This window comes from Empidonax traillii, unplaced genomic scaffold (assembly GCF_003031625.1).
Source record: "Empidonax traillii isolate 1590-97213 ecotype Southwest subspecies unplaced genomic scaffold, ASM303162v1 scaffold1122:size435736, whole genome shotgun sequence".
NCBI classification, from domain to species: domain Eukaryota; kingdom Metazoa; phylum Chordata; class Aves; order Passeriformes; family Tyrannidae; genus Empidonax; species Empidonax traillii.
The window spans coordinates 396,026-416,383 of NW_020956315.1; the positions used below are offsets into that span (position 1 = coordinate 396,026).

The 20,358-nt window shown below is 39.1% G+C and overlaps 1 protein-coding gene across 1 annotated transcript in view; it reads right to left on the reverse strand.

Annotated features, from left to right (window-relative positions):
• The window catches only part of COL4A4 (collagen type IV alpha 4 chain), a 56,081-nt gene that overhangs the window by 23,282 nt on the left and 12,441 nt on the right, over positions 1–20,358 (reverse strand). The window contains exons 6-26 of the mRNA XM_027905103.1: positions 19,322–19,438; positions 17,351–17,419; positions 17,092–17,127; positions 16,279–16,341; positions 15,746–15,781; positions 15,530–15,571; positions 15,017–15,097; positions 14,638–14,691; positions 13,336–13,395; positions 12,744–12,788; positions 12,076–12,129; positions 8,569–8,638; positions 7,427–7,531; positions 6,670–6,834; positions 6,022–6,114; positions 5,537–5,700; positions 3,610–3,682; positions 2,283–2,389; positions 1,737–1,920; positions 1,138–1,206; positions 216–320 (exon numbers count right to left, since the gene is read on the reverse strand). Of these exons, the coding sequence (XP_027760904.1) occupies positions 216–320; positions 1,138–1,206; positions 1,737–1,920; positions 2,283–2,389; positions 3,610–3,682; positions 5,537–5,700; positions 6,022–6,114; positions 6,670–6,834; positions 7,427–7,531; positions 8,569–8,638; positions 12,076–12,129; positions 12,744–12,788; positions 13,336–13,395; positions 14,638–14,691; positions 15,017–15,097; positions 15,530–15,571; positions 15,746–15,781; positions 16,279–16,341; positions 17,092–17,127; positions 17,351–17,419; positions 19,322–19,438 (1,792 nt within the window). The remainder of the gene's footprint in view (positions 1–215; positions 321–1,137; positions 1,207–1,736; positions 1,921–2,282; positions 2,390–3,609; positions 3,683–5,536; positions 5,701–6,021; positions 6,115–6,669; positions 6,835–7,426; positions 7,532–8,568; positions 8,639–12,075; positions 12,130–12,743; positions 12,789–13,335; positions 13,396–14,637; positions 14,692–15,016; positions 15,098–15,529; positions 15,572–15,745; positions 15,782–16,278; positions 16,342–17,091; positions 17,128–17,350; positions 17,420–19,321; positions 19,439–20,358) is intronic.

Sequence of the window (20,358 nt, forward strand, 5' to 3'; positions counted from 1 at the left end):
CCTCTCTGGACACTGAACTTTAGGTTATTGCAGCACTTGCAAAGCTGGAGTAAAGAAAGGGATACTGGTAAAGATTCCTGTTCCGCTAGCTTATGTTGAACTTTGCATTTTATTCTGTATTCTATGCTACAGTGTGCTACCATGGTATATCTATCTTTCCTTGCATTTATATATCACAACCTGACCAGCAGGTTGTAATAATAAGCACAATTCACCTTCTGGCCCAGGGATTCCTGCTCCTGGTCTGCCTCGACGGCCTTTTTGCCCTTCAAAGCCGTTTGGTCCAGGATGCCCAGGGAGTCCTTTTAAACCCTTTGGTCCTGGGAATAAAAAAGACAGATAAATGGGCAGAGTGCTCCAATGTGTGATCTGAGTGTTGTGTCTTTATCCCATGAAAATTTATCTACTTTGAATGGTGCAGATGAGCTCAATACACCAATCCCTGTATAAATCCTCGTGGCTGTGTTATAAAAGGCTGTTCCCACCCACCATACTGATGTCAGGGAGCTGTGTAATACCACATGAAGGGGCTTGAAAATCCACTATCTCCAGTTCTTCTGATCAGGATTTTCGGAGGAATTTCAAATGCTTTGGAGGCGATCACAGGAAATGCCTTGCCAGTCTCTGGGTGAGTTATTTGAATTTAAATTAAGTTTAAAAGTCGAAATAATGGTAATAATTACTCAGATTTTAGGGCTCAATTTCAACTCGCCACGAGCAATATAATTTTAGAAATTACAGACTTGCAGCGTATTTTTGCCTTGCACATCTTTTCCCAGTATCCAGATGTACATACTCCAGGTTTTATCCAACTCCAGCCATCTGCATGTTTTGCAGACTCTTTCCTGCATTTTAATTGAGGCAGGACAGAGTTTGAAACTACCTGCATTTAATTATTTCTATGGAGGCAGCCTGCACACCTTTTGATCATGCAAACTGCAGCTGTCTGGCCCTTGATTCTATTAGAGGAGTATCCTCCTGTGTGTTTGCAGTTTTACATTTTCAGGCACGGATCTGTAGTAAAAGTGGAATACTGGAGCTTTTGAGGATACCTTCTTTTTTTAAAAAAAAAAATAAATTAGCAACTTAAAACTCCATATCAATTAAAATCAAAAATTCCCCAGTGTATAAACATACCTTGAACACCTTTAAAACCTGGGGGACCTGGACTTCCAGGGTAGGGTGATGTGATGCAGACAGTGTCACCTGAAGCAAAAGGGAGAAGAAATTGGCCACTTCCTGTAATATTTCTGTAGAACTAACCAACTAGATGTGCAAATGAGAAGTGACTGTTTATGCACGTTGTTATTTCCATATTCTTTAAGTTTTGATGGAGAATCTTAAAATATATTTTCCTTCAACGCTTTCTATATAATATTGGTTGTATTTCAAATTGTTGTAATGCAGTTGTAGATTTTAAAGACAAAGGTTTAGTTTTATTTTACTTGTCTTGGAAATTTGTCTTTAGTGCAAGAAAGAAATCATATTTTCATTTCAATTCTATGTATGGTTCTGGTTCATACATATCACTATCACTGTAGATGTTTTTGCTTGGCTAAGCACTTTTTATAAGCAAAAAAACAGACCAAGCCTTAAATATAACTTGTATTTTCCTATAAACAAATAACATCTTCACTATAAATGGATAACATTTTATGTAGCACATATGAAACTGTAGTGGATGCCACCAAACGTGTATGTTTGTTATTTCATTCTTAATATAAACTCAAAATTACCTTTCTGGCCTTTTGGCCCAGGTGGCCCAACATTACCAGGATCACCAAAGTCTCCAGGGCTACCTCTGGCTCCTGGAGGGCCAGGAAACCCCAAACCAGGCAATCCTATCTGTCCTTTCACCCCAGGAGGTCCTGGGAGCCCAGGGAATCCTTTATCACCTGGGAGAGAGACTCCAGTGTCGCCCTGAAATAAAACGTGTTGGTAAGAAGTAACAAGAGATAATTTCTCTTCTCTCTTTGATGATGAAAAAGTGTATTAGAGAATCATCTGGAGAAACCACTTTCTACAATTTAGAGACTACGTGGATGATGTTAGCATTGTAAAATATTTAAGGGCAATAGGAACAAGGGGCTTTGTGGATTTTTTTGTTCCCTGATCCCATAATATTGGGGCACAGTATATGCAGAAATTATATTCAGAAACACCAAAATAAGCAATAATACTTACAAGAAAATAATTTTTCAGTGGATAAAAACTTTCATAACCTTTCATAAGATAATAACATTAATTGAAAGGGAAGAGAATTCTGGGAAAGCCAAACATACCTCGGCTCCCTTTTCCCCAGGCAATCCTAGTTCCCCATCTCTGCCATCAAGACCTCTCTGGCCTGGAAATCCTGGAACCCCAGTAGGTCCTCTTTCACCTTTTAATCCTTAAAATATTATGAAAGGAAAAAGAAGTACAATATTTGCAATAATTATTTTTTGGGGGAGGGGGGAGGTGGAGGTTATTTCTTCTTAGGTAAATGCTGACTAACCACTCATCACATCTGCAGGATAATTCCCAATCCTTGAATTCCCATTTCCTTGGTGAATTATTTTAGACTTAGGAAGGCTTTAGTTCCAACCTCATGGAACAACTTGGTCTCTCTGTAAAAGACTCATTCAGAGGCACCACAAGAATGTGGCTTTTATTCATGCTACACAGAGAGTTAAAATACTGAAATCAGTCTGAGTTTTATTCTTAATTTCAATAAAATCAGGATGTAGCAATCTCATATGATGCAGAATATTTGCATCAATATTTCTCTTGCACTCACATTTATGAAAATGTAACTTTTACTGCGTCAAGAAATCCTTTGCAAATTAAAGAAAATGTTTTCCCCTCTCCAACATCTGTAAAAAAAACCCCACAGGCATCCAAAGCTAAGCTAACTCTTTATAAACAATAAGATGGACAATCTTTTGTTTGAGTAATTAGTTTTGCATTTCTCACTAAGCTTTGCCTTCAGATTGCTGCAATTTATTGCTCTCTGTTTCTTTTGCTTTTGCAAATCATAACCATAACTGTGGAGAGGTTTTGATCTGTTTAATTACAAGAATTTCAGTTGTGCAACCAGTGGCCTATTGTTTCTCTTCAATGCCTGGTCAAGAGTAATTTTTAGAAATAGGGGCAGGAATGTGAATAGTCATTGAAACTCAGAGTTTTTCCCAAGAAGGTTGTTGGTGTAAATTGAGGTGTAAGTTGATATATGACACTGCAGGAGGTGGCTCCTGTACAATTTTCTGTATCTCTGCATGTTTTCACAGTATTTGTGTTCTGCTGAGCCTGTGCTGTACAGACCTCTGTAAGACCCCAGCTATCAATCACAGGACATGAAAAATCATTTGTTAGCATTAATAATGTGCTGTTCAAACTGTTTTATGGCTCAACTATAGAATAAGAACCACAAAATGCTGTGTTGATCTTGTGTTTAGCGAGAAGACATGGTACCAAGAAAGCAGTTTGGGCAAACATGCCCTCTAGCTTTCAGTAACTTACTAATGAATGAACTAATGAATTTATTCAAGAGTAGATGAGTATGTTTTTCTGACGCTGTTACCTAAACACTGTATGGGAAACAAAAAGGCTAAAGATAAAATGTGTGGTTACCTTTTATCCTGACTCTTCCTGGATCACCCTTCTCTCCTTTTTCACCGTGCTGTCCAGCAGAACCAGGGATCCCCTTACCATTGACAAGGAAAAAAAAAAGCTGTCAGATACTTCCAGCAAGGAATAAATGTGGGGATTGAGGGGGAAATTAGATCTCTCTCTCTTGCCTGGTTTCCCAAAACCAACCAGTTCAAGTGACCTGCCAAAAAGAAACACTTATCTCTTCTGGTGATTATAAAGAGGTGTGTGGGTGGCACCTGGCCTTCTCAGCCTGACTCTGCCAAAGGCAGGGATGCACAACTGAAATAAACTGTAAATCTTGAAGATTTGAGTGCATGGCTGCAGATATGTGTGTGTGACTGCAAATGCAGTATTAAAACCCTAATGATTCACAAACTGTTCCTCCCACTGCAGATTTCAATCCCCAATCTGCTGAGGAAGGGAATCCCTGCAGTGTGGTGAGTGCAAGGTGAGGCCTCCCAGAGCTGAGCACAGCAGCAGGTAAGTGATGCTTTTTTTTTGTTTTTCTGAGTGAAAAACCACAAAGCTACCACTGCATCTAGTTAGGTAGGTGTTGTCAGAAGAGTCTGTGACTTGACAGGTTTAGAGGAGAAAAGAAGTGGTTTTCTGTATTTTTATGCTGATTTGTGCAAAAACTGGGGTGTTATTCAGCCAGCTTCATTTGCTATTCAAAATCTTTCACTAAAAAAATAGGTGGAGAAAATATAATGTGATTATAAATCATGAGAATTGTAAATCAGACAGAGAATTCTGAAAAACATGTTGTGTCTGAAACTAGCAGTGACTGCTTCTTACAATGTTTAGATCTTTAGTTATTAGTGTTTGAAAAGAAAAATAGGATATTTGTGAAGAAAGGAGAGCAGAAAAATGAAGAGAAGTAGTGCATTAAACCAAACACGTCTGTATGGAAGTGAATTATTTTCTTCCTAAGTGATTATTTTGTTCTTGTTTCTCACCTAAGTAATCTAAGAACAGCCAAATGTTCAGGACGAGGCTTCAAGCTTTGCTTCAAAACCACAAAGACTAAATCATACCCTCAAAAGTAACGAGAAGATCAAAATCTCACATAACCCACTCAGGTAAAAGGTTTTAAGAAAAACAAACAAACAAAAACCAACCCAAAAGAGCAAATGTGAAGCTTGTAATGGAACCATTGGCACTGGAATGAGGGAGCCCTTCCACATCCTTCCTTCAGACTCACAATGGTTTTGTTTGCCTTTTTTTATTTTTATTTTTTTTTTTAAATTTATTTTTGGAAGAAAATGTTCAGGAAACTTTTAAGCAATTCCTCATGTGCAAAAAGAGTTCTGTTATTAAAACAAAATCTCAAAAAGCCCCAATAAGAACAAAAAAAAAAACCCAAAACAAATAAAACAACAACTAAAAAGCCAAACAGCAAAAAAAACCTCCAAAACACCTCCTCAAAACAACAACAACAAGAAAACCCCCACTAAACAAACAAAAAACCCCAACCATAATGCAACAGCCATAAAGGAAGGCATATCTGCCTATATTTTCAAAGAAATTCCTTAAAAACCCCTCTATTTAGCATGATTTTGGTAATGCAGCATCCTGGATGTTTGTTCCACGTGCCAGACCAGAACAAGTGGATCAAAATCACAGCAAGTCCAATAATTTCTCTTATGAAGTGTTTTTAAAGCAGTTCTGTTAAGCGGTGCTTTGAATTATTGTTCACTGGGGGGAATGAGATAAACTGTACGAAGCACACTAAAGAAAATGAGTCTAAATGTAATAGCTCGTTTCACTGGACTGTAATAAGCAAAAAAAAGATAAAAGTTTCAGATAGTTTTCCAGGCCACTTTCTCCTCTACTCTGTTTAAATGCCTTGTGAGATGAGAGTTAAGTTGATGTTACTTATTTACTGAAATTCATGAAAACTACTCACAGGGAGCCCTGGTGATCCCCTTGCCCCAGCTGAGCCTGGGTCACCTTTTTCTCCGTGTCTTCCAGGGTATCCCATCTGTCCTTTCTTTCCTTGAGCACCTGGAGGTCCCTGCACACCACGGGCACCAGGAGGACCAGCAGCACACGAGCAGAGGCCTTGACTTCCTACAGGAACGGGTCAGAGTTACACTGAAAATGTTGCAAAATTAAAGCACAAAAAATGCTGCTGCCCTTTTTTTTCTCTTCTGGGTGAGTAGAGCCCAGACCATTTCATCTTGTTTGACTCCCTTCAGAGAGGTGGAGCATCATCGGCGCTGAGTAACTGCTGCACTGACATCATCAGCTGGCTCAGAAGCCCCGGTGCCCACAGGCCATTTAAGGCTGCACTTTGATGGGCCTTGTCCACCGAGTTACCATAAAATTCTTGCACATTTAAAACTGGCAAAGCTCTCATATTGAGATGTCCTGTTATCCAGGCAAACTTACCCTTTTCTCCTTTTGCACCTTTCCTTCCTGGAGGGCCGATCTGACCTTTTGCTCCGGGTTCTCCAGTGATTCCTCTGTCAGTACAGATCACACCTTTCCAAAAACAAATTGTCCAGCAGGTATGAATTAGGTTGGCTGTTTCCACAGCTCAGGTTGTGTGTTCTCCTCTCCCTTATCTTGTTATGTTCATGTGAAAGGTTAGAGATCTTGTTAAATGCTTTACAAGTGTTGTTTATAGATTATACTCCAAGAGTCAGGATGACTCAAGTCGATGTTGACACATGGATTTTCATTGCCACTACTACTTTTTTCCACTTAGAAGTTTACTTTTTCCTTTCTAAAGGATGCTGATTTGGGCTTCCTCTTCAATTTACTGTGTTTTTAACTTCAGGTGATATATTTTTAGAGAATTGCTTTTATACGTGTTACTTTTGTGGTCTTAAATCACCCAGAAAACTCTGAAAATCTTGAAATCTCACTCATCAACAGCTCATAGAAAAAAACATGTTTTCAACATCCCATTTAAAGTTTGATATATCTGTCAAAATGCACTTTTCACCTTTGTGTTTTTTGTGGGACCAACAAAAGCAGTGGATCTATTAACCTGCCGAATTACATTCTTAATACATGAATTGCTGTTGAACCTACTGGGTAGTCCAGGTAAGCCTTGTCTTCCAGGCTGCCCTGGTAGGCCTGGTGGTCCAGGAACTCCAGGTCTTCCTGGGATTAATTCATCTGTTGCAGGCAAACCAGGGTCACCTTGAAAACCTTGAGGTCCTGGTGCCCCACTTACCCCTGGCAGGCCAGGGAGACCTGGAAAAAAGAAAAGTGTGAAGCCTCTACAGGTTCTTAGTGATTATTGTGAGGTATAACAGAGAGGAGGAAACACAGAGCATGTAGAACTGTCCTGAAAAAACAGCTTCCATATAACAAAGACTTAAATCTACATCTTCAGGTTTTCCAGGATCCCCAGGAAAGGAAAACTTCTGCTTCAGACCTTCAAATGCTTCTTTTCCTCCTCCCTTCTGTTGTCTTTTCCAGCTATCCCACTTATTCTCATTCCTTGTACAGAGGAAAGTCATCCTGAGCATTTTCCTTTATATATTTTTGAGATGGAGAACAGAATTTTTGAGCACAGCACTCCAGGTAGAGGCACACCATGGGTTTACAGTGCATGGCAATATTCTCCTTTGCCTCCTGTTCCTTTTCTGGTATCTCCTGATGCTCTGCTTGGATAACTTTTAATTCTTTTCTTTGGCCACTGAGTGCTCAGTTTAAACTTTTACTGAGCAATCTGTAGAGCTCAAATCCTTATTGCTGATGCCTTACAAAGTAGTTTTCTTTTAGTTGCTTTCTCTACTGCTGCCATTTAGTTCATATTTTATCCCCCCCCCCCTTCTCTTACTTGTTCCATCATATCCTGGTCTTCCTAGCAGGCCTGCAGGACCCACTGGCCCAACTGACCCCATATCACCAGCAGGGCCTGGGAATCCAGGATCTCCTCGTGGACCTACAGGGAATTATAAAAACATGTGAGTCGAACACCTTACTGACAGATTAAATCTAAATAAAACTCAAATCAAAAAGAAAATTTGGAAGCTACGTAAGAGTAAAGTAATTTATGAAACATTTTTAAACGTGTAACAGTTTAATTTTAAGGTGGGAGGATTTGGTCACTTTTCTACGGATTCCAGCCCATTTTGTGGGCACGTTTTTAACTTTTCATCACCCTGTAGTAGTATCTTTGTGCTACATATTTCAGAATGCTGAGAGAAGTGTTTGCCTAAAATAAAAGCACTTGGCATTTAAAATAAACTTGCATCTCATGTTATCCTTATTTAGCAGAGCACACAGGGAGGTCATTTCAGGATTGTCTTGGTTGATATTATCCAAATTTTCCAAAGTATATTTTCAAAATTGCTGCAATTAATAAAATTTAAGATTGCAATTATGTACTGCTAAAGAAAACCTGAATCAGATATAAACAGTTTCAATAAATTGGAGCAACAAAATATTGGTAAGAATACAATTTATGGTGATTTCTCTGTTAAAACATTCTCACAGCCCAGATTCCCCAAGTGTTACATGCAAAAGGCAGCAAACCTGGTTGTTCCCTCTTGCTTCCTGCTATGCAATAAAATTTCCTCCCATCCTTTCACCCATTAGATGATAAAGATGGAGATAGAGGGAGCTGGGACATAAAAACCCAGCCTGAGGTTTAGATAGGCGGGTCATAAGATGGACAGGTGTTCTGGTGAGGGTTCTAGTTCCAAAATTTTCCTCTGCTATGCAATAGGAAGCTTAATTGTAAGCTAAAAACCTGTGTTGAGGCAATTTAAACTGTGGCAATTTTTAACTTCGTTAAACTTGTTACGTTTAATGTAGTTCCAGTGAGATCAGCGAGACAAACAAGCACAGCACAGGATGTGAATGGTTCAGGCTCCTGTCCCCTGAATCCCTGGTGACCAAGTGACCACTTTCAAACCCCTCAGCAAAGCAGGTCCCACACTTTATACAGCAGAAAAAACAGTTAAAACTAAATATCACCTTTAATAGGAAGCGGAGGAGTCCCAACAGCTCCAGGAGGACCTGGGGGCCCTTTTTCTCCTGGATCCCCCTGCAAGTCCAATAATAAATTTTACTGATAGATACAAATACACAGTGTACCAGCATGTAAGTGAACATTTCAACAGTGGTAAGGTATGTGAGGATGTGACACACATCAGCAGGGAAACTTGATTTGACACTTTATAGCACTTAAAACCAAGCAAGAAGATTTAAAATAATCATTATTCTTCACAATACCAGTGACTAAACAGCAATATACCTATCCCACATATCTATTGGACTCTCCAGGATGTGTGACTGCTGTATTTGATTTCATTCCTTCATTGTAAAGAAGACTCAGTCACAGTAAATCAGTACCCATTTAATTGAGAGATTCTGATTTAACAACCCAGCTGTGATTATTTGCCTTAATATTCTATACCAGAATTAAGAAATTACTTCTATGATGAAAGATAACCTTTGAGAAAAATGGTTTCTCGGTCTAACAGATACTCCAAGTTTAAAACATCTGCATTGGGGAAACATAAAAGTGGCTCCTAATGGAGAGGAAAATCAGTTCTGCTTGGAGGATTCCTAAATTAGCCTGGGTTTTGATACTTAGAATTGCAAGTGAAGTGGACTTTAGGGAAAGTCTTTTATGTGGCAAATTGTATTAAACTTTTTGCTTTGTAGATTAGGAATCAGCCCTGCTCTTTGAGGGAATGGGAACTGAGAAAATAAGAATGTCAGTGTGGGAACCGTGTGTGGGGCTGCATTCCTGGGGCCGGAGTTCAGGTCCCTTTAGGACACGGACAAGGAGAACTGGGACTGCAAAACTGGATATCCATTCTTACATAAGTAAAAACAAGGAGTCCATCCCTTTTTCTGGCCTTTTTTTAAAAAAAAAATGATATCTTTCCAGTAATTAAACTGTCTTGGAGCTGTCACTGGCTGCTGTCCTCTTGACCTCTGTTTTTTTTTCCCTTTGACTGTGTCTTTCAAAATGAAAAACTGTCCTTGTGTCATCTTTGGCTCTTTTAAACAGCAACATAAATTTGTCTTTCCTAATGGCATAGAAGAACATTCTGTGTTGCAGGAAAGAAAAAGCAAACCTAGCATTTCCCCCCCACTGATAAATTTACAAAGGATTTTGAGATTTAAAATTAATTTAATGATAAAGGTATCAAAGATTTGTACAATAAAAGTATTTGGCCCAAGTCTTATATGATTTTCATACTGATTTTAAAATGACACCAGCAGAACACAAGAACATACTGAGGAGCCAGTGAGCCAAGGTCAAACATGTCTGTTCTTGGCATCTCCTTAAGTGACAAATTCTGATTGAGGACTGTTTTCAGGCTCTCAGGTCTAATGACCCCCTGGATGGCAGCTGAATATTTGGATTGTTTTGTTGACTGACACTGTTTTCCCATAAAAATTTTAGGAGACTCAATTTACCAACAGTTTATTTAAAAAAAACAACCCAGTGTTGCCAATGTGCAAACTCGGGGATCAAAAGGTGTGACAACAATTCCTTGAAGACCATTCTTTGGTTTTAGCAACAGGTAACATTTTCTTAAAGATGAAATCTACTTCGAAAGAAACTGTTGGGTTTTTTTTCTGAATCTCTAAGCATGTTTATTTCAGAAAACTCTGTGAGGACTGGCTATTCCCAGGTGTGTTTTTAATCATATTTTTGTTCCTCCAGTCCATGTAATTTTTAACAGATCCATAAGCAACAGCTGGTGAGGCTGGATGAGCAGCTGATGAAGGGTAGATAGATCTGCTCCTTTCAGGAACAATCAGATTCCTCCAATTGTTTCCCAAGCAATACTAAAGCATCTGTGCAATCACTCAGAATTTTGCATATCTGCCTGAGTACACCTGGTTTTTGTTAAGTTGTGTCTATACTTGATTTGTTTGCTCCTTGCACCAGCAACTGTAATTTCATCTTTCTGATTCACCGCTGCAGGACTTCACACTTCTCCCAAGGATAATCTACCAGCAATTAATTATTTTTGTTTACTGTTGATTGATGGCTAATCAGTGGAGTCTGAAGAATGTCCTATTCTGTCTATAAAATTGCTTGCCTCGAGTTTGTTAATGAAAACTAAAACAATATGTACCTCAGGGTGAGAACTTTTTACCAACAAAACACTTAAGGTTCGATTCTACTTTTTAGGAGTAATGGACTGCAATGAATCTTCTGTTTTAACATGCAGTGTTTCTGTCTAATTAGTGTCTTAAATGATCCCACATTGTTGTGAAGCTGATAATGGGCAAATGGGAGAAAAAGTAACATCCGTGGGCAATTTCTCCCCCCCCCCCCCAGGTATGACCTCATAAATTAAATCTTGGCTGAAGAAGCTGATTTAGCATTCTCTTGGCAGGCCTAACTTTGAAACAAGTAAGTCTGACTAAACCAGATGTTTTTATTGTGCTTTTACTTATTTACTTCATGTCTTTGTCATTTCTCATTGGTAAACGTGCTCCTTCAAAACCTGTTTGTTGCTCATGACAAGTTTGGACCAGCCTCAGTTTACTTCCTTGTGTCATCACAGATTATATAGAGTGTGTTCCAGTCTTAAAATTCAGTCTACAACAGAGGTGATTCTTGCCCAGATCTCTCTAAGGAAATACACTGTTTTATATGCAGCTTTCCAAAAAGATTATTTCAGAGGGAAATAAACAGCCTTTAACTTTGGTATTCCAGAATATTTAGAGCCAAGTTCATTAGTGTCACAATTTCTGCAATGCTGTTTTTTGTCCTCTGTACTGTGTTGATATTGGTGATGACCTTTTTTAACCTTGCTGTCTCTACTGATGATTGTGTCATTTACCTTCTGGTTTGCAGTGTTTTCCTTCTCCTCTGGCTAATCTATGCTGACTGCTTGGACCCTATCCCAGGCACTCCCTCGTCCTTCCCCTCTGGCTGGACTCTCTGCTGCTTTGTTCCCTCTAGAGGAGCATCCAGACCTGCTCTTTCCTTCTAAGTGTGCTTCAGATTCCACAGAAAATACAGTAATTCCCTTCATTCCAGTTTTTTGCTGTTACTCAGTATGACCAGCAGTCAGAATTACACTGTCACTGGTTCTGTAGCCTCCAGAAGGCAATTCCATAAACCCATGTCATGAAATGTCACCAGAGTGGCACTTGGGTCTTCTGAGATTGTTTTAAGCATCTCTTCCCCGCTTTATAGATTAATATTTCACTCTTTTACTGCTTGGCCAGGGGGTTGTGACACCTGCTTCTAATCCCTAATGTAGAGCAGCACTTATCACAAAATAAAAACATAATTAGTGTCATCTAAGTGAGCAAAAGTAGAGAATGTTTAACCACAGCTGATGTGGAGTCCAATTGTTGAGTAACTGTGACCATCAGGAAACCAGTAAACATTAAAAGGAAATGATGACTGTATAAAAGGGAATGATCTGATAACTGGGTACATTTTGGGAGGAACTGGTAGCATCTCTAGAGGGTTGTGTGCACGTGTGGTGTTTTTTTTACCTGTATGCCTGGATAGCCAGGCTGCCCAGGAAAACCAGCAAAGCCCATTTCACCCTGGAAAGGATCACATAAAATAATTAGTAGTCAAACAATACTGTCATGTTCTAATTGCACCCACAGTTTATCTCAGAAAATTCCCTGGGTTTGTGCAAGAGATGTTGTGTTTGACTGAATCTCCTGTGTTAGGACAGGAAAAAGGGCAGGATATAAATCTCTACACACACATCTGTTGTTTCTTTACCCCAGTAGGATGTTTTAAGTTCAGAAGTAAAATTTAGCAGACTTAACATCACAACTGGAATTTCTTCAGCCGGAAGGATGAACAAAACACGCAGATGACACAAAATGACACCATGTCACCATGGCAAACACAGTTAACATGCTGCATAACTTTTCTGTCATGCTGGGTGTCTGTCCCACTGACTTTTCCTTCTCCTTGCAACTTCAGGCTCCACAAGCAAATTTCAGCCAAAGATCAGAGAGGGGCAGAAATTCAGAGACACAGAGATCATAAAAATTCTGTGGCAACAGGTAAGAGAAGGGAAAGGAGGGAATGCAGTGTGAGCTGTGAAGTATGTGGCAATTCCAAATCTGCACAAATCCACAGAAAACCAAACCTCGCTGATCCCACTGTTCAGGGAGCTGCTTATAATTTATACTTTTTGTACCTTCATTCCAGGAAAACCTGCAGGTCCATAAGATCCAGGATGACCCTGATAAAAGCAAGCAGAATGTGAGCTAAAACCCTCAAAACTTATTCAAATTAAATCTATTCATAACTGCTGAGCAGTTAATGTAACTCAGATACATATTACTTGGGATATTTCCAAAAAAAAACTTTGCAAAGTGTTTTCAAATAATTTCTATGAGAAAAGGACACAAAATGTGAGCACTGTCAGGCAAATCAAGCACAAGCTGCTGTAAAAAAGTGCCATTTACATGTATGGAAAACATTAAATTTACTGTTAGTACTACTCCAGAGCAGCTTTGTGTGCAGCTCTAAATATTGAAGGGATAACTCTGGAGATTTACTTTCTTTCCAAGGACAGAAAGGCTGTATGAGCTTATGTTTGTCTGAGACAGGGGGAGTCCCAGGGCAAGAGTCCTAAATATTCTATACAGGAAGCATGACAGACTAGTTAAAAAAAAAAAAAAAAAATCCTTAAAATCTTCCTTGAGAATGCAAACTCAAATTGCCAAATATATTGTGAACATAATTATAGAGAATTTGTGATGTAATTTATTCTGTGACTTCCTTACCCGCAATCCAGGGAATCCAGGAAGGCCTTTTTCACCCTTTTCTCCTCTCCCAAGTACACCCTGGAGCATTTAAAGCAGTTTGTTTAAACAAGATGCTCAGTGAAGTGTGCCATAAATTTTAATGGTTTATTAAATTATATATATATGTATATATATTAGGTTGATGGATCCTGTCTCCCTTGCCAGGCTCAGTCACTTCATGCAGCATCACTAAGCAGTACCTGAGTAACCCCAGCTCTTCGAGGAACCTGCTCTGGCCTCTTCTCCAAACTTCAGATGCTTTCAGATTTTTTTGTTGTTGTTTGGTTGGTTTGGTTTGGGTTTTTTTTGTTTGTTGTTTTTTTAATTTATTTTTTTTTATTTTTTATTTCAGTTCTGGGCATGTTTTGAGCTGCATCACTTGATTTCTCACTTCCTGCTGATGCCTAACAGGTGTATGGACCACTAGTACTGGAGCAAGCATATAAACTCCATTTTTTCTGATGTAAATGCAAAATAAAAATATCAGCTTTGTCCTCTTTTCCAATGCTAATTAACAGTTGTCTTTTTAGGATGGAAAATGAACTTCCAAAAACGAGTGCCAGACTTACAACTCAGAAATTCTTGTTTCTTCTCTTCTGCCTACAAAGCTAAACAAGACTTGAACATAAACAACCCTCATTCTTGTGCCCCCAGTTATCCTGCATTTTTCTGAGATGTTGCAGTTTCCTGGCTGTGGATTTGCCCCCTCCAAATCTATTAGCAATGAAGACCCTAGAATTTTTTGGTGGATGATTCTATTCTGCATCCAGGAAGCGGCACATCAATATTTAAATTACTCATGTGGACAGAAAGAAAATGTAGAATAGACATTAAAGAACAAATTTTTCTCCAAACAGGTGGCTGTGCCTTTTCTGCCCTTGAGGGATATCCCTAATGGGAAGTTCAATTCTCTCCCTGACATGCTGAGGTAAACATACATCATGCTCCATTAAGAACACATTCAAATAATATCTTATCAAATAAAAAATGTGTCTCTTCCTGAGGAAAAATAATCTGTGCTTTTATTTTCTTCACAGTTCCAATCCACTGTGTGTCAAACAACACAGACCTTTTGCTACCAGGCAACGCTCAATAGGTAGGTATAAAACAGACCAGGAAAGATTTTTCCAAAGGGTTTTGAAATATTTGGCTCTCACACCGATTTAGGTGGTGATTAAATTTCACAGCAAAAAAATGCTGGGCTTTACAAGATTAACATAATAACCAGGGAAGGACTTTGCCAGTACCATGGGGGGAAAAAAAAAAAATCCCATTACTTACTTTGGGTCCACGTGGCCCTCTGTATCCTGTTACCCCAGGTAATCCTTTCTGGCCCTGTGTATAAAAGGAAAGTTTTTGTGTATATTAATATGCAGAATATGCCTATGTGCTTGCTAACTTTTTTAAAGTCTTGGTCTGAAAAACAGGGCAAGTGTCTCCTTTCTGCATCAAGATAGTCTTCCCTGAAGCTAAAGTACACTTGGGGTCTCCTCTCCTGAAAGTTTGTGGGAAGGGTGCTGAGCAGCCTTCGGGGTTTCTGATGAAGCTGATGGCTTCTTCCAGAAAGGTAGATTTGTCTTATGCCATCCTTGCAAAAAATGACATCCCGGGGTTGTACTTGCCAAGCTGAGCACTGGTAAATACGATGACAAATTAACACCTTTTCTCCTTTGAACAGCTGAGCTCCAGGAGGTCCAACTAAGAGTGGTAACCCAGGTGGCCCAGGAAGTCCAATGTCACCCTGTGGAAGCCAAAGGAGAGACATTCTGGGCCATGAACTGTTGCAGTGAGACTCAACTTGTTCTCCTGTTGTGCTGCAGCACTACATATTCTGTACTCACTGAAAATCTACTAATTAACTGCAGATAAATAAAGGTAATATGGATGGAGACTGGTGGGGGAATTATTATGATGTGCTTGTCCTTTTCTCACACCCTTTCCTTCGCATCTCTTGCTGGACACAGCAACAGATGAGATTCAGTGACAGCTCTGCTCCAGGCACAGTCACTGGAGGGTACTGGTGGGATTATTTAGGCAATGTCTGTACAGCAAACTGTATATTACTGCTACGTAAATGCTAACTAACATATTGATTGTTGCTTTTCAAAATCTCCAGAATATGCTTGATTCCTGCATGCAGCAATAATATATTCAATATTATTTGGTTTCTTACCGGCTCCCCCTTCTGTCCATCCACTCCAATACCTGGATTTCCCTGATTGACAAAGAACGCACACAGTTTGCACGTGATCAGAAAATGCTGGCATCAGAATTTAATCAAGTAACTCCCTTGAAAAACTTGGTAACAAATAAACATAAGGAGCACTTCAAATAGTCATATGAATTACTCTATTGTTTCATAAAAACATCAGAAGAAGTCATTGCCTACCTGTTCACCTGGCAAACCAGGGTAACCTGGAATACCCTTTAAAAGAGATCAAAGGCAAGTTAATAAGTCTGATTTAGAGACATCTTTGCTTTGAAAATTTCCTACTCTTGCCAGCAGGACCTACCGATGGAATTTTCCCTTGGGATGTACCCATCCCACAGTGCTATTTACTTCAATTGGTAACTGATTTTGGGATTGCTGAACTCGGTTTTCCCCCGTTTCCTGTCTCCCACAGGTGGTGTTGGGGAAAGGGAATAAGAAGAGAGCACTAGCAGCATTCTTCCGTGCCCAGAGACCTCCAGGATGCAGACATGGGAAAGAACATGGAATGCTCCAGTTCCTCAACTTCCAAATTCATAAGGTAAAGCAAAAAATCCATCTTTTTTTTTTTTTTTTTTTTTTTTTTTTTAAATCACCTGTCTCAAACATTACTTCTAGACCTTGTATCACATTAAGGCAGGTTCTAAAACTGCTAGACCAGAATTTATGCACATCCAAAAAAATGTAAGGCTCTTTCGCTGTGTTGGTCTTACAGGCAAGCCTGGATGGCCTGGGTATCCAGCTGGGCCTGGTGGACCTCTTGCCCCTCTAGGTCCCTGGAAAAGATAGAAAAAAGGTCTGTTTGTGAAAATACCAAGAACTTGCCCCCTTTTTCCACAAAACCAGCCCCTGCAAAATGCCTGCATCACATGGACCCAAGTCTGCTGGCCTCTGGATCCCACCCATGGCCAGGGGCTTTTCCCACGCCTGAAACCTCACTGTGACCAGAGCAGCTGGGTAACATTGGACAGGGAGTGGACAAGGCACAGTTACCTGTTATTAATGAATTAATACCATAATTTTGCAGCAATTGTGCTACAATATGGGGAGCTGATACAGTTCATCAGTGAATACCTTTGTGAAGGGCATAAGAGAACCCCAAAGCCATGAGGAGCAGGATTCAGCAACACAATTAAACCCTCTCTTCTTCTTTTATGTCCTTAGGGCCAGAATATTGTGCTACCTGTTCCTGGGAGATCCACCAGATCCTGTGGAAGAAGGTGTCACATCTCTACACATCTTGATTATCATGGAGAAAATATTCTGCAAACTGTGAGTACCAGGGCATCATCTGCTCCATACACAGCTAACCCAGGTGGGCACAGCCCAGTTCTCATCCTTTTCAGCCCTCAGGAACTGGCCATGGGGCAGAGTAGAGGGACTCCACGTTTCTATGACTTTATTCTGGAATTTTGCTATTTAAGGCAGGCAAGGAGAAACCCCAGCATTTCTTACTATACTGAAGAGGAAAATTTTAAAGATCTTCAAGCCAAAAAGTAGGCCCAGAACCTACTGACTGTACTTACGGGCGTGCCAGGGGGGCCAGGATCACCTCTCTCTCCCTGGAATGACAATCATTTAGCAAATGAGTCAGCCCAAGCTTTGTTGTGGGTGTTTTCTATCTTTATAGATATTAAGCTATCTGTTACAGTTGTATTTAATGTATTTTTAATCTTTTTTTTTTTGCAGCAAGCTTTATTAAATAGTGAGGAGTAATGGAACAATTACATTCACCACATATGTTTCCCTACAAGTTATGATTTTTCTTTGCAATCAGGTACTTACTGGAGGTCCTTTTCCAAAACGTGCAACGTACACTGAATTTCCTTTTTCTCCTTTTTGCCCTGGATTTCCCTTTAAAGAAAAAAAAGTCTGTTAAAACATGATCCATTTCCTGATACTCTACATTTCCATAGAGGTTGAATGATAAGTTCTCAGGCTGTGCCTGCCTTTCCTCAGTAAGGCAGTGACTGGAAGTATCAGCAATCTGCCTTCTCCCAAAGTTCATGTTGTGATTTAGAAGAATTCAGAGTGATTCTGCATACAGTTAGAAAAATGAAAGTGTGGACTGTATTAGATGCATAATATTCAATATTTCCATCTATTAGGAAACATGTTTCGGTCTATTAAAAAAAAAAGTCTGATGCCTAAAGTTCCTGTTTTCTTTAAAACTAAATTTCCATGATACTTGCTGTGTGGTCCTTTATAAAACTTGTAAGTTTAGCACCTTCAAAACCTCAATCAGACTTAGCAAGAACAGATGATTTCTTTTGCAAAACTTAACTGTGCTACTTAATTTACTGTGATATGTGTCTACTGAAGAGCAGATTTATAAAGACATTGTCTCTGGAGTTTTTTCATTTGAAATCCAAATGCAGTGGATATAATTTAACTGAGTTAGCCACTTAACTATTGATTTCAATAAAATGGGACACTGCTAACCACTTTAAGACTGTACAGGTTTCCTGATATTATCCACTGGCTGTTCAAAGGTGCTTATCCCTAAAATAGTACAATAAAAAGAAGAGTTACAGCTGATTCAGTTTATCTTCTACATGTCTTAGGTGTAGGGGCTTACAAACAGGAGCTTCTTTCTTTTCCAACAAGTTAAAGCTTTACTTTTCCAGAAGTAAACCTGATAAATTTAATTCAATGTGGTGCTGAATTAAATTAAGCAGGACAATGTTATAAATAAGAATAAGATAAAAATGTTAGCCATCATGTACAGTCAAGTTGGTACTTGGTGCAACAAATCGATTTAAAAACAGGCAGTGTGCATGGAGAGGTTGGAACAGCATTCTTGTACACAAGAAAATATGCTTAGTATGTCTTGTCCTTCTGGGTAGCTAAATTAATTTCCCCTGGGATTTTAGTATGCATATCCAAGGCTACAGGCCTGTTGTGTCTGCCAGTTTTTGTAGGTGGCAAATACTTTCCTAGTCCTTTCAAAGAGCAGGCTCCTGGAATTGGTAGGATTGACTCTGTAATTTGTCCCATGTCTCATTTTTCCTTTATGTTATTTGGCTAATTACAAAAAAATAAATCTCTGTTTTGAAGGCCATAATAAGTAAGAAAGTACAGGTGAAATTAGAGTTTGAGCAGAAGTAATTTTAACATTTGGAAGGTTCATGAGTTACTTTCAGAGGTATAACAAATGAGATTATCAATAAGTTTTTTATCATGTTGTGTATTTCATAGCATTTATTACAAGTCCAAAGCTGAAACTGTATTTTATTCTAATTGCTATAATTTTTGATAACATCTTTTCACTTTGGCACCCTCAGCACATTTTTTTTTTTTAATATCTGACCTCAGCACCTTATTTAGCTCCTACAAAACACATTGGATTTTTCATGTAAACTGCAGTCAGCTTTATTGTTTTGCTTGGAAAATTTCAGGAAAGCTCTTAAACCAGCTTATCAGCTATTATTCCTTCAGAATTAAAATTGGTTTCCAGGAAAAGTCGAAGACTGGGGACTAAACCAGCTCAGCAAAATTTCTTTGGAGCTACAGTAATTTACGTCCCTGACTGACACGAATCTGTTTTATCTTCATTAGCAGAGCGCTGCTAAACAAAGCCACCTAAACGATTTTAAAATGCTTTCCAGTTTACCAGCAAAAGTAAGCAAATATTAAAGGGCTAATTTTAAACATTTTTCCAGTGAAATGATATACATATACAGATAAGCAGCTGTTCTGTGGGAGGTGAATGCAGATGGGCAGTGTTTGGGAGTGGCAGGAATGCCTTGCACGTACATAAGGACCCCTCGGGCCCATATAACCATTTTCTCCTGGAAATCCTGGATCTCCCCTCGAGCCGTTGTAGCCATCCAAGCCAGGCTTGCCTCTGGGTCCTTCCCTTCCTGGTAATCCCTGAAAGACAGTTTAATGTTTGTTAAAAATGCAGCAGGATAAATGGGGGATTATTTTTTAAGTTAACAGAACGGTTCAGAAACAAATACCTCAGATCTGAATCCAAGGACACCTCACAGTGGTCCCAGTTTCGTATTCTTTGCATTAGAAATGTTTTCTATTCTGAATAGATTTTTTTTTTTTTCTGTAGAACAAATGATATAAGTTTTTTGTTTGGGTTTTTTTGATGCACAGCAAATAGTGGTTAAGAGGACCGGACTGAACTCTCACTTGAGTTAAAAAATTAATGTGCTGTCTTCTCAGAGAATGCAGACTCTCCCTCTCTACCTCTAACCTTTTCTGTGGCTGTAAAGAAAAGCTGAAAAAGACCCAAAAAGGCGTCTCGAACAGCCTCACATTTTTTAACTGATACAATAAAACAAGGAAAAAACAGGACCCAGCTCAACTCAGGCACAGAGCAATAGCAGAGATTGTGACTTTTCTAACCTATTAGCAAGACCTAACCAGTGTCCAGATGAGGATTAGTTCTACTCCAAGTTAGGTACTGGGAAATACAAACAGTGAGATTTTTCTTGGAATGATCCTCCCACTGGAGAAAAAAAAAAATTATTTCTGCAGAATTAAACATTTTTGTAAGGGACAAATATTAATTTTGACCCCAAAATTATTTTTGGAGGGTGGTCTGAAAAATCATCAGGAAAGTATCTTGGTCATTTGCCTATATTTTTGTCCATTTTAACTTCTTTAAAGTTCTTCATCCCAATTTGTGGACACCATTTTTTAATGGACATTTTTCAGGAAAGGAATATGCATTTCTTGGGAACCCTTTTTTATTTTATTTTATTTTTTTGTTTATTTTTGTGCCTTCACATTCTGACAGCAGCCCTACTGTCAAGTGTGGACAGCTGACAAGCAGATGC